Here is an 18,670-nt window from a genome sequence, read left to right as displayed (position 1 = left end):
TACTCTTAATAATCATTAAGAACCCCAAAAAGCTTTTGTTTATGTGTGATATGTGCCATTAGAAATTAAAATTTCTTAGTATTATTATGAAAATCTCTTTACCTCAAAATCCCCCTGAAAAGTTCTCAGGGATTCTCAAGAGTTCCTGTGCTATACTTTGAAAATCACTAATATAACATACTAGTCAAAATCTAAATTCTTCCAAATTGATTTCTTGGTTTCTAAGTAGTATTTGGCAAATAGTGTGACCTCCTTAGGGGTTTTGGTTTTGGGATTTGCCAAATACTTAGCTATTGTGTTCAGTTGGTTATGGATATTATTTATTGATTTAAGACCATTATTATTTTATCTTGCTCTAAAACACCACCTATTTAGTCATTTTATAATATTAAATGTATAATATAATTTAGGTTGTTTAATTATATTGTCACAGTCACACCATGAACAATTAATGTCTCCCATAATTTACCTTCCTTTTTCAGTAAAGAATGTTTTATGGATGTGTTTATATATATTTAATGTACCATAGTAATTTAACAACCAAATATTTTATATATTTTGAAGTTATTTTGAATGCAGTTTCTTTGTTTCATTCTACTGGGTTTTGTAAGTAAAACATAGAAAGATTGGTGATTTATATGGTTTATTGTTTTATTCTGATGCTTGACTAAAGTTGTAATTTTGATTAATTTTTATCTATTGACTCATTAGGGTTTTTTCGGTAACATAATTTTGATCATCCTTTAACCATACTTCATCTCTCAATTTATAGAAACAAAGTATTGACTTAAAATAGGAAGGGAAACACATATCTAATCCTTACTTTTAAAATAAAGGATTAGATATGTGTTTCCTTACTATTTAATTTTTTAAATTTATTTTTAAATTTTATTTTTAAAAATTTTTATCTATTTATTTTTAAAATAAAGGACACCCAAATGGAATTTAAAATAACCTAAGTCTCATAATTTAAATTCCCATGTAATTTTGAAAAGATTAAATAATACCATAAAACAAAAGATGATAGAATGGAGAAACCAAAATATATAATCTGTTGATTATAAGAAATATACTTAAAAAAAACCCCAAAAATATACACAGAATGAAAATGAGATGCAGGGGAAAAATTGATCACTTATTAGGTGAATTCAAAAAAGTGGGAGTTAGATGTTTGAGTCTTGGATAATAAGCCATGGCCATTCCTCCTTTCTTGCAATTAAGACTGGGAGAATTGAGTTTAAAAAAAGAGCTGAGGAAAAACCTTGGAGCTCCAACCACCTTTACATACCATTGTGTCATAAACTCTAGGTGCATTATCTTGATCTTTGCTAGGATAATTCCCCCCTCCTTTTGAGTGTTGCCCCAAGCCTCATTGTCTCCTGTCTTCCACCTTCTTAGCTTGACCCCTATCCTGGCAGGATTAAGTTATGATCCTCTCCTGGAATTATGGCTTGTTCATCCTCCCAGTGTCCTTGCCCCCCTTATCTGCCTTTGTTTCCCTTTTAAGATTGTATTCTCAGGTTTTATATTGTTTGCAAACCTTAGTTAACTAAAACCCTATATAAGTTCTATGCCTCGGTTTATCCATACCAAATGCTTTGGACAGGAGTCCCATTTGGTCAACTAGCTTAAATGCCATATTAAAGATTAAAAAAAACCAATCTTGATCTGCCTCAGTTTCTTTGATATTATAATGCTTTCAGATAAGCAGAAATAAAATTTATAATGCAAAGATAAACAAGAAAAGTGCATTGTCCTTAAAGGAACCATAAGCAATAAGCTACTATCAATGTTAAACTTATTTCATTTAATTCATAAAGGAAGAATTAATTAAATTGCAAAAAGACAGTTTCAAATTATGGTAGGAGAAATTAATGATCCTCTTTCAGGTTTAGACAAATCTAACAAAATAATAAACAAGAGGGGGGAAATACAAAATAATAAATTTTTGGAGAAATTCCAGCTAAAAAAGTTATGATGTCTTCTGAAAGAGATCTTTTTTTCTTTTTTTAATTATTCAGTTCTTTTCCTCTTTTTTCCTTCTTTTCCTTCACTACAAAAACTATCTTAATGTCTGCAATGGATATTATTTTTATAAAAATTGACTACATTTTAGGGCACAATGAAATAGCAAGTAAATATAAGAAGGCAGAAATATTAAATATGTCTTTTTTAAACCATTTTGCATTACAGTAATAATTTAGGGAGCATAAATATACATATTTAAATGAAGATTTAATAATGAAGTTCTAAAAAAATAGTGGAACAAAACCTATTGCTTTCTTGAAGTATTGAGTGTAATGTGATTACAAGATTTCAAAGACAACTCAGATTAGGGATCTGCTAGCTTTCAGTGCTCAGAGAGTGTTCTAATCCAGGGCAAAGTCTGATTAATGTTTTTCTGGTGTGATTTCTATACCTTTTTAATATAAGTGGATCTGAGCAAAAAGCAGAGGCTTAACAAGTTTTAGTTGACTACTATTGGATTCAGTTTCCATTAGCCATCTGAAAAGCCTTGCTACTTCAGTGATAGAACTGCAAGTTCCCCTTTGGTCTGATGTTTCTGCCCTGTTTACTGTCCTTTAGGTTTCAGACTTCTAGTGTAGTCTGAAGGAACTGGTCCAGTCTGGAACTGAAACTCCTCTCTGCTTCTTGGGTGATAGCCACACAGCTGCTCCTTGCTTCTGCCTCTCTTGGTGCAAAGTCTAGCACCCACAACTTCTCCTCAGCCTGGAAAGCCATTCCAAGCACAGTTCCCCATACTCAAGCTACCTTGGATCTGTGATGCAGAACTGATAATGAGCAACAAACCTGCCAACTGACACCTGTTCTTAAACTGTGCAAGTCTAAACTCCTTTGCACTGAATCTAGAACTGTTACATTCTGTTACGTAGCCTGTCCATATTCTGGAATGCTCCTCTTGTGTTCCTGGCTAGGGCCCATCACTAGTAACCTCAGACTCTGTTTATCTGAATTGGTTTAGGAAAAAATGACTTGCGATTTTCCCCCCCTCCTGACTAGATTTTGGTCTGCTGAAATTTTTATATCTGTTTGGAGGAGCTTTTGCTATCCAATTCTGCTATCTTGATTTTACCTCCTGAAGTGATTTTTCTAAAACACAAATCTGGTCAAATTCAGTGAATTCTGTTTTTTTAAAAAAAATTTTATTAATTCCCAAGTCAAAGGAATATTTTTGTTTGTCATAAAGAGTTCTTCAACTGGGGTTCTTCCTACCTTTTTAGTCTTCTTAAATCTCACTTTTCTCTATATTCTTACTTTATATTCTAGTAATACTGACTTCCCTTACATTTCTTCATGTTACCCTTTCATTTTCTCTGTGCCTTTATAGAAGATGTTTCATGTGCCTGAAATACCTTGCCTTTTCACCTATGTCTTTCTCCTTTTTCTTCTGGTTTTCTTCTTTAAAGATTATAAATTTAGTCTGGATATTAGGAAGATATGGGATTGGAATTAGCTACGTATCCCCCTAGACATGTAGGGAAGCCAAATTTTTTTTTTTTTTTTAAACGTGGCTCCAAATTGTTAATATTCTTTTCTGGTTCTCCATATATAATTAGTCACTCACTGGTACCTGTACATTTACAGCTGTTGTGGTTCTATTAAGAAAAAAAAAAAAAACTTAATGATTTAACAAACTAGATAATATCCTTAGAGGGAAACTACAATGAAAATGATGATAAAATGGGTTGGAAAAATGGAGGATATTTAAGATAAGACGTAGGCTTGATGTAATAGTTATTAAGTATTTTATATATTGGAAGAGCTAACACCTTAAAAGAATGATTTGAATTATTAATTTATTCTCAGAGTTTAAAACTTTGAGTAATAGGTATAAGTAGCAAGAAATAGATTTAGTTATGAACTTTCTAAAAATCAGAGTTCTCCCTATAAATAGCCAAAGATGACAAAAGATGAAAATAGTCAATGTAAAAACACAGTATCATCAATACATATGAATTATGGTACCCATTTGAGAAAAAATTAAGAACTAAGCAAAAAGTAATAGACCAGGCCATTTGATTTGTCATCCCATTGGTGGCATAAGGCCCAAGGGGTTCAAATACAGAAATATGACTGAGAGGGTAGAGACAAGGTAGTGGATGGTAGAAAATAGTATGGTGAGGTCTTCTCCAAATACCTCTGAAAAATGTACCAGACTGAATCCTGATGGGCAAAAAAAAGAAAAAGTCATGGTGAGTCATTTGTCCAAGCTCAGCTTGCCGATCACTGCAGACGGGATCAGGCCAGGAGTACACTAAGTAGAGTGCTGCAGTGTCCAGTGAGAGGTTCTGTACGAGGGCATGAGGAAGTCCTAGACCCACACCAAGACTTCACTAAACCTCTACTAAGTCACTGAAAATGGAGAGAAGTAAACCTGGCAACTTTTATCTCCCATTATTCCATTCTGGGTTACAGATCCAGAGCAGAGTGAGAAAGGGACCTGTATAAAGAAATAACATTCCCTGGTAGAGACACTGGCTTTGTATGAAAAAAAAAAAAAGGAAATTGAGAAGCCAGCAGTCATAGTGATATGGCTCAGATACCATGCACTTAACAGTGTTGTACATCTATAACAGTCTTCAAAAGAGCAACTGAGGTCGGAATAACAGCTTAAAGGGGAATCTAGTTTTGTCACACTCGGAGAATAACAGTTTGGGCAACACTCAACTAAAATTCCTGGAAGAGATGAAGAAAGAGTTTTTAAACCAATTTAAGATGTTTTTATAAAAGGAATGAAAGAACTTGAAAAAAGTGAGAAATAAATGAGAGTTATGGAAGAAAAAATTGGATAAATTAACAGTTTGGCTTAGGAGGTTAAAGAAACAAAAGCCTATTCCATGGAACAGATTAGCTGACAATTAGAATGGACCAAAAAGAAGTCAATGGACCAAAAAGAAGCCAGTGGACCAGAAGGCAGCAAAGAAATAGTAAAACAAAGTCAAAAGACTGAATATAAATAAAGAAGAAAATATAAATTACTCCATAGCAAAAAGTAATTGACCTTTGGAGAAGAAGTTGAGAGGGAGAAAAAAATAAGTCATTGGACTATCTTAACACTATAACCAGAAAAAATATCCTAGATCTCACATTTCAAGAAATTTATTTTAAAAACTTTTTATTTTCAAAATATATGCAAAGATAAATTTCCTTTGCATAGCTTTGTGTTTCAGATTTTTCCCTCCTTCCCTCCACCTTCTCCCCTAGATGGCAAACAATCCAATATATGTTATACATGTTAAAATATATGTTAAATCCAATATGTGTAAACATATTTGTACAGTTCTCTTGTTGCACAAGAAAAATCAGATCAAAAAGGAAAATAAATGAGTAAGAAAACAAAAATGCAACAAAAAGAGTGATAATGTTATGTTATGATCCACATTCAGTTCCCACAGTCCTCTCTCTGGGTGTAGATAGCTCTCTTCATCAAAAGATCATTGGAAATGCTCTCAATCATCTCATTATTGGAAAAGAGTCACGTCCATCAGAATTGATCATCATATAATATTGAAGTTGCTATGTACAATGATCTTCTAGTTTTGCTCATTTCACTTAGCATCAGTTCTTGAAAGTCTCTCTAGGCCTCTCTAAAATCATCCTCCTGATCGTTTCTTACAGAACAAAAATATTCTATAACATTCATATACCATAATTTATTTAGTCATTTTTCAACTGATGGTCATCCACTCAGTTTCCATTTTCTTGCCACTACAAAAAAGGCTGCCACAAACATTGTTGCACATGTGAGTCCCTTTCCTTCTCTTTAGGATATAAGCCCAATAGAAATACTTCTGGGTCAAAAGAGTATGCACAGTTTGATAACTTTTGAGCTTCGTTCCAAATTGCTTTCCAGAATGGCTGGATCCATTCACAGTTCTACCAACAATGTGTGAGTGTCCTAGTTTTCCCATATCACTGCCAACATTCGTCATTATCTTTCCCTGTCATCTTATCCAATCTGAGAGGTGTAGTGGTATCAAAGAGTTGTCTTAATTTTCATTTCTCTGATCAATAGTGATTTAGAGCACCTTTTTATATGACCAGAAATAGTTTTAATTTCTTTATCTGAAAATTGTCTGTTCATATCCTTTAACCATTTATCAATTATAAAATGGCTTGAATTCTTACAAATTTGAGTCAATTCTCTATATATAATTTTAGAAATGAGGCTTTCTATCAGAACTCTTAAATATATTTTCCCAATTTATTGCTTCCCTTCTGATCTTGTCTACATTAGTTTTGTTTGTACAAAAACTTTCCTTTTCCACAGATCTGAGAGGTAAATTATGCTATGTTCATCTAATTTGCATATCATATCACTCTTTATGTCTAACTCATGAACCCATTTAGACTTTATCTTGGTATGTGGTTTTAGTGTGCACTGAGTCCTAATTTCTTCCATACTAGCTTCCAATTTTCTCAAAAGTTTTTGACAAATAATGAGTTCTTATCCCAAAAGCTGGGGTCTTTGGGTTTGTCAAACACTAGATTGCTATAATTACTGACTTATTTTGTCCTGTGATCCTAACCTATTCCACTGATTGACTGCTCTATTTCTTAGCCAGTATCAAATGATTTTGATGACTGTTGCTTTATAATATAGTTTTATGTCTGGCACAGTTAGGCCACCTTCACTGGCATTTTTTTCATTAATTCCCTTGAAATTTTTGACCTTTTATTCTTCCAGATGAACTTTGTTATTATTTTTTCTAGGTCTGTAAAATAATTTCTTGGGAGTTTGATTGGTATAGCACTAAATAAGTAGATTAATTTAGGTGGTAGTATCATTTTTATTATATTCACTCAGCCTATCCATGAGCCCTTGATATTTTTCCATCTGATTAGATCATTAGATTATTTGTATGAAAAGTGTTTTGTAGTTGTGTTCATATAGTTCCTCATTTTCCCTTGGCAGATAGATCCCCAAATATTTTATGCTATTAACAGTTTATTTTGAATGGAGGTTTTTTTTTTTTGTTTGTTTGTTTTTTTTTTGTTTTTGTTTTTTTGTCTCTCTTGCTGCTGGACTTTGTTGTTAATATATAAAAATGCTGATGATTTGTGTGCATTTATTTTGTATCTTGCAAGTTTGCTAAAGTTGTGAATTGTTTATAGTAGTTTTTTTAGTTGATTCTCTAGGGTTCTCTAATTATACTATCTTATCATCTGCAAAGACTGATAATTTGGTTTCCTCATGAACCACCAAGAAAAAAGTAAACTCCTTTCTGTCTCCATTCAATTTTCTCCAAAGATTATCACACCTAACTTTTCTAACATTATCTCCTTAACTAATTTCTTATTTATTTTGTGGTTCCATTTACTAGTTCTGAGAGAGCAAGGTTGAGATCCCCCACTAGTATAGTTTTGCTGTTTATTTCTTCTTGCATCTCTCTTAACTTCTCTTCTAGGAATTTGGATGCTATATCACTTGGTGCATTTATGTTTAGTATTGATATTGCTTTGTTATCTATGGTACCCTTTAGTAAAATATAGTTTCCTTCCTTATCTCTTTCACCTGATCTGAGATCAGGATTGCTACCCCTGATTTTTTTTTTTTTTTGTTTTGTTTTTTTACTTCAACCAGCATAGATTCTGCTCCAGCCCTTTACCTTTTTCACTCTGCATGGATCACTCTGCTTTAAATGTGTTTTTGTAAATAATATATTGTAGGATTCTGGCTTTTAATCCAGTCTGCTATCTGCTTCTGTTTTATGGGAAAGTTCATCCCATTCCCATTCAAAGTTAAAATAACTAATTTCTTATTTCTTGCCATCTTATTACCCTAATTTATGCTTTTCTCTTTCCTTTCCCCCTTCTCTCCTCCCCAGTATTTTGCTTTTGATGACCATCTCCTTCAAACACCCTTCCTTTTTTTTTTTTTTTTAGAGCCCCTCTCCCTTTTTTACACCTTTTCCTTAATTCTTCTGTTTTCCCTTCTATTAGTATTTCCCTTTCCTTTCCCTTTTTCCTTCCCACTTCCCTATAAGGTGAGACAAGTTTCTCTATCAAACCAAATATGTCTGGCATTCTCTCTTTGAACCAAATCTGTTAAGAGTAAGATACAATGCTCATCCCTCTCCCTTCTTTCCCTCAATTATTACAGGTTTTCTTTGTGATATGTAATTTCCCTTATTTACCTCCTTTCCCCTCTTCTTTTAGTATGATCCCCTTTCCCCCTCTAGTTTCTTTTTCATATTATCATAATAAAATCAAATTATGCTCACACTCTCTTAGTATACCCATAACAGAAATATAGTTCTCAAAAATTCTTTCCTTTTTATGTTTTTATGCTTCTCTTGAGTTCTGTGTTTGGAGAGCCAATCAGAGATCTTCTTCTAGAAATGTGTTATACTCCAAATATTTGTGTTTCTTTGACTCCAAAACCAGTTTAGAGGCTTAATCTGCTGTTGCTTTGAGAGAAGATTTGAGGAGGTCAGAATGTCATGTTTGCTTTCTGCCATCGTGGCTCTGCCTCTCACATTTCAAGATATTTAAAAATTTTAAACTGTCCATTGTAATGGGCTGAAGCTTGAGTTGATGCACTGAGGTTCCAAGCATGTGAGGCTAAACAGTAATTGGACCATACTCTATTAATATATATGCTTGGAGAAAGAATGGCCCCCGCCTACTCTTTGTGCAAGTCATGATGTGTTATATAGGAAATGATGATTTTGGTGGGTGGAGTCAGAGGGGCGGAGAGAGGAGAGGAAGAGAAGACTGGTTGGCTTCTGGTCTGGCTGGCTTCTTAACTCAGCTGCATACATTGCTATCATGATCCCCATTCACCTCCGATGCCCCTTCACCTCGGATCCCCCTTCACCTCTGATCCTTCTTCACCTGTACTGAGAATAAAGAGTGAAGATTTTCCCTTAACCTGAATCCCTGACTCCGGCTGATTTTAAAATACATGGTCATCACAGTCCATATCTCAGAAGGCAAAATGGAAATAGAAAAAAATCCACTGGTAACAAGGGGAAAAAAATGAAAACTCATAGCAGTAGCATAACCAAAACCTAGAGCATCCAAATAAAAAATACTGTGAGCAAACAGAAAGGAAAAAAAAAAAATCAAGATCACACATGATTTAGCAAATACTGCTGTAATGGAGGAGGGAACTTGAAATATGATATTCCAGAAGACAAAGCACATAAGTATAATACTGAGAATAACTTAACCAGAAAAGCTTAGTAAAATGCTACAGAGCGAAAAAAATGGATCTTTAATGAAATGAAGGACTTTAAGCATTTTTGATGGAAAGACCAAAGGTTCAGAGAAACTTTAATGTTCAAAGGAGTGAAGAAAAACATAAGAAACAAATGAACTGCTTACATTCAAATATGGATAGATAATATCTAGCAATCCTATTGGATTTCATGGAAGCACTCCAGTTACATGAGGCCTAGGAGTGGTTCTGTTATGTCTTGATGTTAATGAAAAAATGGGAAGAGAGGAGAAAAGGAATACATTAGGCCGAGAGGGAGGAAGGAGTATTAGAGAAAATTACCTTACATTATCAGGATATACAAGCAAGCATCTATGCAAACAAGGGGCGGGGGAAACAGCTGACATTTGAATCTCACTTTGATCTGAACTGGTCAAAAAAAAAAATGCAAGCTAAAAAACTAAAGATAAACACATATTCATATATACATATACATATATCCATAAGTTTATATATGAATAAATAAGTTATGGTATATAAATGTCATGGAATATTAATGTATTGAACTCTTTATCGGTATGACACATAGGTTTCTAGAGGACTGATGATGAAACATGTTATTTACTATCTGATAGGTGAAAACTCAGAATGAAAAATGTGAGTTTTTTTTAAGACATGAAAATTTGTTTTGATTGATTGCACATGTTTTTCATGGGTTTGGTTTTTCTTGCGTTTTCAGTTTGGGGAATGGGATGGGGAGATTTGTTATGAGAAGATGAGAAGAGGGTCTTGCCTGACTAAAATAAATTTTTATTTTTAAAAGAAAGGATCTGTATATACCAAAATATTAATAGAAGTATTTTGGTAACAGGACTGGGAAAAAAAAAGTAGGTGCCCATTTATCGGAGAATGGCACAAAAATTTGTAGTATAGGAATATAACAGAATATAATTGTAATCATATAAACAAAAAAAAAAACCAAACACTTATATGAATTGATAAGGAGCAAAGTAAGAATGAGGAAATCTATATACAATGATAAAACTGTAAACAGATAGAATGATAAAATGAAATGGAACACCATATAGTGATAATGACTCACATTGTAGAATGATGACTTTCATTAGAAAGGTAAGAAATGATGTGTGTAGAATATTGATATATTGTTAGACATGTTAGTTTTGCTGAATGTTGTTTAATTTCATCTTTGGCAAGAAAAGCCTTACTAGGTTGGTGAAAAAAATATCTTTTTTTTTTTTTTTTAAAGAATGGAATGCAAAATAAAACACTAAAAGTATCCAAAATTGGAAATGGTTTTTATAGGTGACAGGGAATTTCAGCAGTTACTAAATAAAGTGTGAATAATAACTTTAGGACATTCTTGTAAGAAGATAGGTTCAAATTGGACCAAATCATAGGTGTCAGATATGTGACCCATCAGGCTATAAATGATCTGAAAATTTTCCAAGATCACCTGAACCAGATTAGATTAAATATAATTGGGAAACGTTTAACAAAATAAATAAAAAATAGAATACAACAGAGATAGTGTTAGTAGTTTTTTAAGTCATTATATGACTCAAAAGGATCCTTTGCCATTTAGATTTTATGCCACTCCATTAGATAATATTTAAGGTACTGCCTGCCAACTTTGAGATTAGATTATGGCCATCTGAGGCAAATGTGGGCTTTCTTCCTAAAGAAAGAACTATATGACTCCCATTACTTTTGGAGATTCTAGATTCTTAGGAACTCTCATAACTCTTGAAATGTAAAATGGGATAGAATGATAGATATTTTTTAAGTTATGCTGGACGAAATGGCATTGTATCCTTAAATGCTAGATTCTTCCCTAAGGCAATTTAAAGGAATACTCCTAGTTTATTGCTATTGATGTGTTTGTATATGATTAGATTATTTCGATCCCAATTTAGATACTGTAGGAAAATGTGAGGATATCCTTAATTATTGCTCATAACCCTAAAAGTCAACATAGAGGAATCCGTGGAAGAAGTATCTTTGGAAGAGAGGTATATTTCAGGGGACTCGGTATTAAAGCTCTTCAATTTATTTAGTAATCATCAAATCCCTAAAGGCCATAGGCAAATATTATTATTAATACTATTTTCCTTTTCTTTTCCCAGTATTTACAGATTTTTTTGTTCACATCATTTGAGAGGCAAAGTGATATATAAAAAAAAAGCATCATACCTAGATTTATTTTGATTTCCAGTTCTACTATTTACCCCTTGGACAAATCATTTTGTTTCTCTGAACCTCAATTTCCCATCTTTAAAATAAGAAATAATAAAGAATATTTATGCCACAAACTCCTTATAAGTATTGCAATAGAAGTACTTTGTAAATTGTGAAGTGATACAGAAACACAGTGTTGTCTTTTATCAACTCAATTTAAAAATAAATGAGGCCATTTTTCACTTGATATTTTTTCTTGGTTTTACCTTTTCGATTGAGTGTATATGTGTGCATGTATGTACACATAATATATATGTGTGTGTATACATGTATGCACACATATATGTGGATATATGTGCTATTTAGAACTGTGGAACATATATATCACTCAAGATACACCCTTTCTACTCTGACATTCTGGTGCAGGTCCTTATCATCTTGTGCTTGGATTTTACAGTAGTCCACTAGTAGTTCTGCCTGCCTTGAGGCTCTCCCCCATTGTAATCCATCCTCCATTTAACCACTGATTTTTTTTTTTTAAGTTAAGGTCTAAGCATCTATCTTATTCAATAAACTCCAGGTACTCCCTGCACTTCCAGGATCAAATTAAAAAATGCTCTTTTTACCATTCAGAGACTTTTCCTGTCTTTATGTACTTTATTCTTAAGATGAACTTTTTATCCATTGACACTGGCTTCCTGGCTATTCCATCAAGAAGACACTCCTATTCCTTGGCTTCAGGCACTTTCTTTTTCTTCCATGACTGGAATACTACTGACCTTCCTGGCTTTCTTTAAGTCAAGACTAAAATCTCACTTTCTCTCTTTTAAAAAAAAATTATTATAGCTTTTTATTTACAAGATATATGCATGGGTAATTTTTCAGCATTGACCCTTGCAAAACCTTCTGTTCCAACTTTTCCCTTCCTTCTCCCTACTCCCTCCCCCAGATAGCAGGTAGACCAATACATGCTAAATATGTTAAATACAATATATGTATACATATCCATACAGTTATTTTGCTGCACAAGAAAAATTGGACTTAGAAATAAGGCAAAATTAATTCTAGAAGGAGAGCAAAAATGCAAATGGACAAAAACAGAGGGATTGGAAATGCTATGTTGTGGACCACACTCATTTCCCAGAGTTCTTTCTCTGGGTGTAGCTGGTTCTATTCATTATTGAACAAATGGAACTGATTTCGTTCATCACATTGTTAAAGAGAGCCATATAGCATTGTTGTTGAAGTATATAATGATCTCCTGGTCCTGCTCATTTTACTCAGTATAGTTCATGTAAGTCTCTCCAGGCCTTTCTGAAAACATCCTGCTGGTCATTTCTTTAAAATCTCACTTTCTATAGGAAATCTTCTGTTAATTATTTTGTATTTATCCTGTAAGTAGCTTGCTTTGTATGTATATGTTTGCATGTACCCTCCCATCTTATGTTGTGAACTCCTTAAGAGCAGGGACTGTCTTTTGAATCTTTTTGTATCTCCATGGCAAGACTCTTAATGTTTATTGATTATTTCAGTATTACTCATTAATATTGGTATTCATCCATATTTTATCACCCTGTGCAATTCATTCTTTTCTTGAACTTCTTCCTTCAAGATTGAACCAATATAAAACTTCTGGGTTTTTCTTGTTTGTTTTTAACATTACAAGAGGACTAGGATAGCATGTGGGCCAATCTGAGTTTATAAATCAGATAATTGAGGAGAAGTTGATTATTATTATAGATCCATATTCATATCTATATCTATCATTTATAAAAGGATTTATCAGAGGACTCCTGTAAATCATAAACTATAAGCATATGTTTTGAATATAATTCTACAACTTAGAAATATTTTATGTATATACATTGTAAAAATATTTAATATAGTATAGCTACTGAAATCTTTTTCAGTTTCTCATATAATGACTGAAAACATTTTATTGATTGCTTTTTAAAAGAAAAAATGGCCAAGTTTTCTGTTGTTAAGAACATTAATATTGACTTAATGCAAATTAAATGACCACTTCATTAAGTTAGCACTATTTAGTGAGTGATGCCCTTGAAAATATTTTTAAAATTTCTCTTCATTTTGAATAATATATCTTTTTCATACTTTTTTTTTACATGTAAACTTTATGGCTTCCTTGGAACACTTTTGAAATTTGATGATTTTTAAATTTACTTTAACATAAAAGGTATATGTTATCATATAATCTATTATCAGATTTCTTGCTGTTTTGGGGAGGAAAGAGGAAGTGGAGGAAGGAGGAAAAAAATCAGAACTCAAAATCTTGCAAAAATGAATATTGAAAACTATCTTTACATGTAATTAGAAAAAATAAACTACTATTACGTGGAAAAAAAGTATATGTTAGGTCTTAAAATGCATGATTCAGTTTTATTAATTTATTATTTGGAGACCTACAAATTCTTAACCAAATGAAAGTAGAATACTCCTATTTTATCAAAGTAGTTAATAAACATTTTTGGTTGATTTTTTTTTTATTAGGAAACCATGAATTTGATTTTGGTGTGGATATTTTGGAAGAATACAAACGACAAATGCATTTCCCATGGTTTCTCAGCAATGTATATGACAAATTTACTTCAGAACCTCTTGGACATGGCACAGTTAAAAAATTAGTTAGTTGGAACAATATAACAATTGGCTTGATGGGACTAGTGGAAGAAGACTGGTTAGATATATTAGCTACAGTTAGCAAATCAAATCTAAACTATAAAGACTATGTTGAAGTTGCTAATCAAATATCTATAGAACTTAAAGAAGAGGGAGCAGATCTTATCATCGCAATTACACACATGAAATGGATAAATGATACACGACTTGCCCAAAAAGCTCAAGGAATAGATCTAATTCTAGGAGGCCATGACCATGAATATGGAATCAAGAGAGTTAATGACATATGGATTGTGAAAAGTGGTTCTGATTTTAGGAACCTGACAAAGATAAATATAAGACGTTTTGGTGCATCTTTTCGATATATATTTGAGAAATTGGACATTGTGAATCATTTGGAAGAAGATCCATGTATTAAAGCTATAGTAAAAGATTATACCCAAAACCTACAGGTAAGTAAAATTTTATGATGAATAATATCTTGGAAATCATAGATCAACTTAACAAAGCCTCAAAGGTGAGTGTTATATCACAGTCACTTCAAAGAACAAAAAATCCCTACCAATTAACATACTTTTGTGAAGAGGCAGTCATGTCATACCAATTTCATTTCATTCTATGACCTAGAAAAGCATGGTTCTGATTGTATTATAGTTAAGTTAGTGATTAACGGGTTTAAAGGATGTTCTCAAGCAATAGTTATTAATTAATGTAAGCCTTAGGTGTCATATTTCATGGTTTCTGACAGGAATTGGTCATGATCCATATTCTATCCATTAACTTTATTGATGTACTATTTGAAGGAAATAAAGTCTATTCCTGTTACAATTACAAATACTACTAAATCAGATGTAGTTATTAATATTGTAGAAAAATTCTGTGAAATTAAAAATGATCCTAATCTGGGTCAATTGATAGGAAAAATGGTTTTACCAGAAATAGGATAAAATTCATTAGGGGCAGATGTAAGCTAATATAGCAAGAAACAAAAGATAACCAACATTAGCCTGTTGGATTGGAAAGAATTAGCTATTACAAAGTACTGAAGAAAGTAGTAAGTAATAACTGGCCAGAGAGGCTAAATATTAGTGCAAAGATTGATATTTTATGTGCGTGTGTGAAAAATAAAAACTATTTTTGAAATCATGAAATGAAAAAAAATCAAAATGATCTTGTATATTACAAGAACAGTGAAAGTAGTCTTTTCTCTTTAGATGTCTTTTTAGAGAGTTATGTTCAGTTTTGATCTAAATGATTTAAAGATAATGGGAACAAATTATAGGCTTAAAATAAAGAGATGGAAAATAAGTCTTTCAAAGATGAAAGTATTTACTTTATTGATTTGAGAAGAAAAGGTAAATTTGACTTTGGTCTTTAGATTCTTTATGGTAGCAATGCTTGTCAGCTCCATAAATGCAGAAAAACAAGCAAAAGGAAATGGAATTTAAGAGGAAAATACAAACAAATGGATTGCTACCAAAGATTTTGATCTCTAACTCTGGAGACCTACTAACTCTTAAAACTGAGCTATTCCAAACTTTTTCTCCTCTCAAGTCACATTTAAGTCAGCCCTGCCCCCCCTGAGCAGATAATATCTTCTATTTTATTGAAAAAAAATTGAGGCCTTCTGTCTTGAGAATGTAAACTTTTTGAAGGCAGATAGCTAGCCTTTGTGTTTACATGCCTGGCAAATAGTAGTCAGTTAATAAATTGATTTATTATTGGATGAATTCTCTCCCTTTTCATCCTTCACACATCTGTGTTGGAGGTGTTGTTATAGTGTTGATAGCTTCAAGGGATAGCTTCAAAACAAACATTTTTAAGATACTAATAACACAAGAATGGGGGAAAATTCATGGTTGATACCGATACCCCTATATTTTTGAGGGAATATCAACTACTCAATCATAAGCCTAATTTCTTATTTTTATAAATTTTTTTGAGAATGTTCTGTACATGTATTAAAGTTATTATCCTTTATCAAAATATAAAGAGAGGGGGAAAAAGCAGGCTTTTGTGAATGATTCTTTACAGTAGATTAAATCTTTATAGTTCCTGCATGGAAAGGTATAGAAAATATAATACTGTGCCATGATTATTATTTTTTAAATATATTTTTTACTTGATAGTGAAAAGCACAACTCTAATGACTATCCTCCAATAAGAAGTCTATTATTAGGTTATATTAGGATTTTAGAAGAATATTTGGCAAATACAGCTATAGTAATAATTCTTTTCATTGTAGGTATACTTCAAGAATATTTTTCAAAAACTGGCCTATCCATATTTTCATCAAGGATATCCTTAATACATGAATAAAACAGTCTTATAAGTTTTACAAAGATAAGAAAGAAAGCATGTGTTTCAGTAATTATTAAAGTCCTGTATCATTAACTGCCTATTGGTCACATTCAAAGAGGATATTCTGTAGATATCTCAAACTAAACATGTTAAAAATCAAACTTGTTATATATTTCCTGCATACCCATCTTTCTTCTGAACTTCTCTATTTCTATTGATGGTACTATCACCCTTCCAGTCTCACAGATTTGCAACCTTGGCATTATTCTTGATTCCTCATACATACTCCCTTACTTTGCTTATCTAATCAGTTACTAAATCTTGAACTTCCTGCCTTTACATATCTCACAGCCTTCTCTGTTCTACTATTAATACAAACACAAATCTTATCATGTCTTGCTTGGACTGTTGCAGTGGCTTTCTGATTATCTTTTTCAGGTCTTTTCCCCCTCCATTCCATCAGATATGCAACTAGTAAAATGATTTTTCTTAAGTGCAAGTCTATCCTTCATTTTCCTTTTTATTAAATTCTATTAGATTCCTAGTGCTTCCAGGATAAAATAAAAACTCTCCTATTTCTGACTTTCAAATGTTTTAACAACCTGGCCTCAGGCTCTTTCCAGTCATATATCACTTCGATTCCTATACCATACAGCCTTGCTAACCTGGGCTTCTTGCCATTCTTTACATATGGCACTCCATTTCCCATTTCTTTGCCTTTGGATGCTTTTTCTCTATTCTTAGAATGGTCTCCTACCTTACTTTTACCTTATCGAATCCCTTACTTAATTCAGTTTTCAGCTCAAGTATAACTTTCTGCATGAGACCTTTTCTAACTTCTTGATCTATGAGTTCCTTTGTCCCAAACCTACTTTGTATTTATTTTATAGTATTTCTATTTATAGTGTTTGTATATACATATATAAAATAAGTTCTTTGAGAGCAGAAACTATTTCATTTTTGTCTTTGTAAGTCCAGTTTCTAGCACAGTGCCTGGCATTGTATTATTAGGTATCAATCAATTATTATGCAATGTATAAAGCAAGAGATATATTTTTACAAAGGGTATCGATTATCATCTTGGAAGATGTAAGTTTGAAATGGAGGAAAGAGTGGTGATGTTCTTCAGATGCTTCTTTTTACACATTCTGTTCTAGCAGTTGCCTCAAGCCACAGAACATTATATAGAGTAACCTTAATGAGAGCTAAGATTTTTCAAGAAATCTATCTCACTGTCAATATAGAAAAACTAAAAGAGTTAAAAAGCTTTATGGTCAGTTTGTTGATTTCCTAATGGAACTCTGATTAAAGTTTGGATGTTTGGGGTGGGGAAAGGAGGAAGGACCCTAACTCTGCCACAGTTCTTGCCAATGCTCTAGATGTATGTAAGAAATGATATAAAGTATATCATTTAAGAAATGTATTATCTTAAAAATATTTGGGCTACTCATAAGTGAAAGGTAACAGATTGACAACCTGAATGCTGTACTGATTCCCACAGTATTAAAAAAAATGAAAAAAAATACACACACAACAAAAGATCTGTGTGGGGTAAAATAAGAATAAATTAATTTTGGAATAAATAAGAATTACGCAGGGCTAGTCAACACAAGTGGTTTATGATTAGGACCATTAGCTACCACAAAAATGTCAATGAAATCATAGGTCTATTGAAGTACTGAAAAATTATATAAAGTCTCCATTTACCCCAATTATAATGTAAATTCTTAGAGGAATTCTGAGAGAGCCAGAATTAAAACCAGACTCATGTGTAGAGAGGCTCATATATGGTCGGGACCTATTTCGCTAACTTCTGCTCATTATCCCTTTCCAAAAGAGACTTTGATTCTTTCCAACAGAGGAAACAGAAAGTTGGGGCTAGAGGTCATTCTGCTGTCTTTAGAAAGAAGGGATATCAACCTAGAAGTATATCTATCCCTTCCTTTAAGTATTGTTCATTTAGGGGATATAATTATGTTCCTTTTAACTTTTGATTGATTTGTTGTTTGGAAAGGGAAAAGAGACCCCAACTGCTATATCTGAGATTCGACCCCCTTCCCTACCTAATATCACAATGAACATATGCAGAAAATAGCAAAGTAGACTATTTATCCAAATTGTAGCAAAACAGAAACCAGAGAAATTACACATAGGAGAATATATACTAGGCAAGATAGGGTAAAGGAACTTTTTCCATTGGGAATGAGACAGCTCAGATTAACCAAGAGAGAGGGTCCAGGATCTTGTGCAAGGGAATAATACTTCCAGAAGTCTCTAAAATAGCAAGCTGGGAATATGAACATGATGGAGACTGCTAGCTATTCTCACATCTTCCCAGATTCCTGTGTGAGA

The 18,670-nt window shown here is 32.6% G+C and overlaps 1 protein-coding gene across 1 annotated transcript in view; it reads left to right on the top strand.

Annotated features, from left to right (window-relative positions):
• Positions 1-18,670, top strand: part of LOC100920609 (mannosylglucosyl-3-phosphoglycerate phosphatase-like) — a 101,415-nt gene that overhangs the window by 25,264 nt on the left and 57,481 nt on the right. The window contains exon 3 of the mRNA XM_003759397.3: positions 13,889-14,469. Coding sequence (XP_003759445.2) covers positions 13,889-14,469 — 581 coding nt within the window. The remainder of the gene's footprint in view (positions 1-13,888; positions 14,470-18,670) is intronic.

This window comes from Sarcophilus harrisii, chromosome 1 (assembly GCF_902635505.1).
Source record: "Sarcophilus harrisii chromosome 1, mSarHar1.11, whole genome shotgun sequence".
Taxonomy (NCBI): domain Eukaryota; kingdom Metazoa; phylum Chordata; class Mammalia; order Dasyuromorphia; family Dasyuridae; genus Sarcophilus; species Sarcophilus harrisii.
The sequence above is the reverse complement of the archived record's forward strand: the minus strand, read 5'-3'. Positions and strand labels throughout refer to the sequence as shown.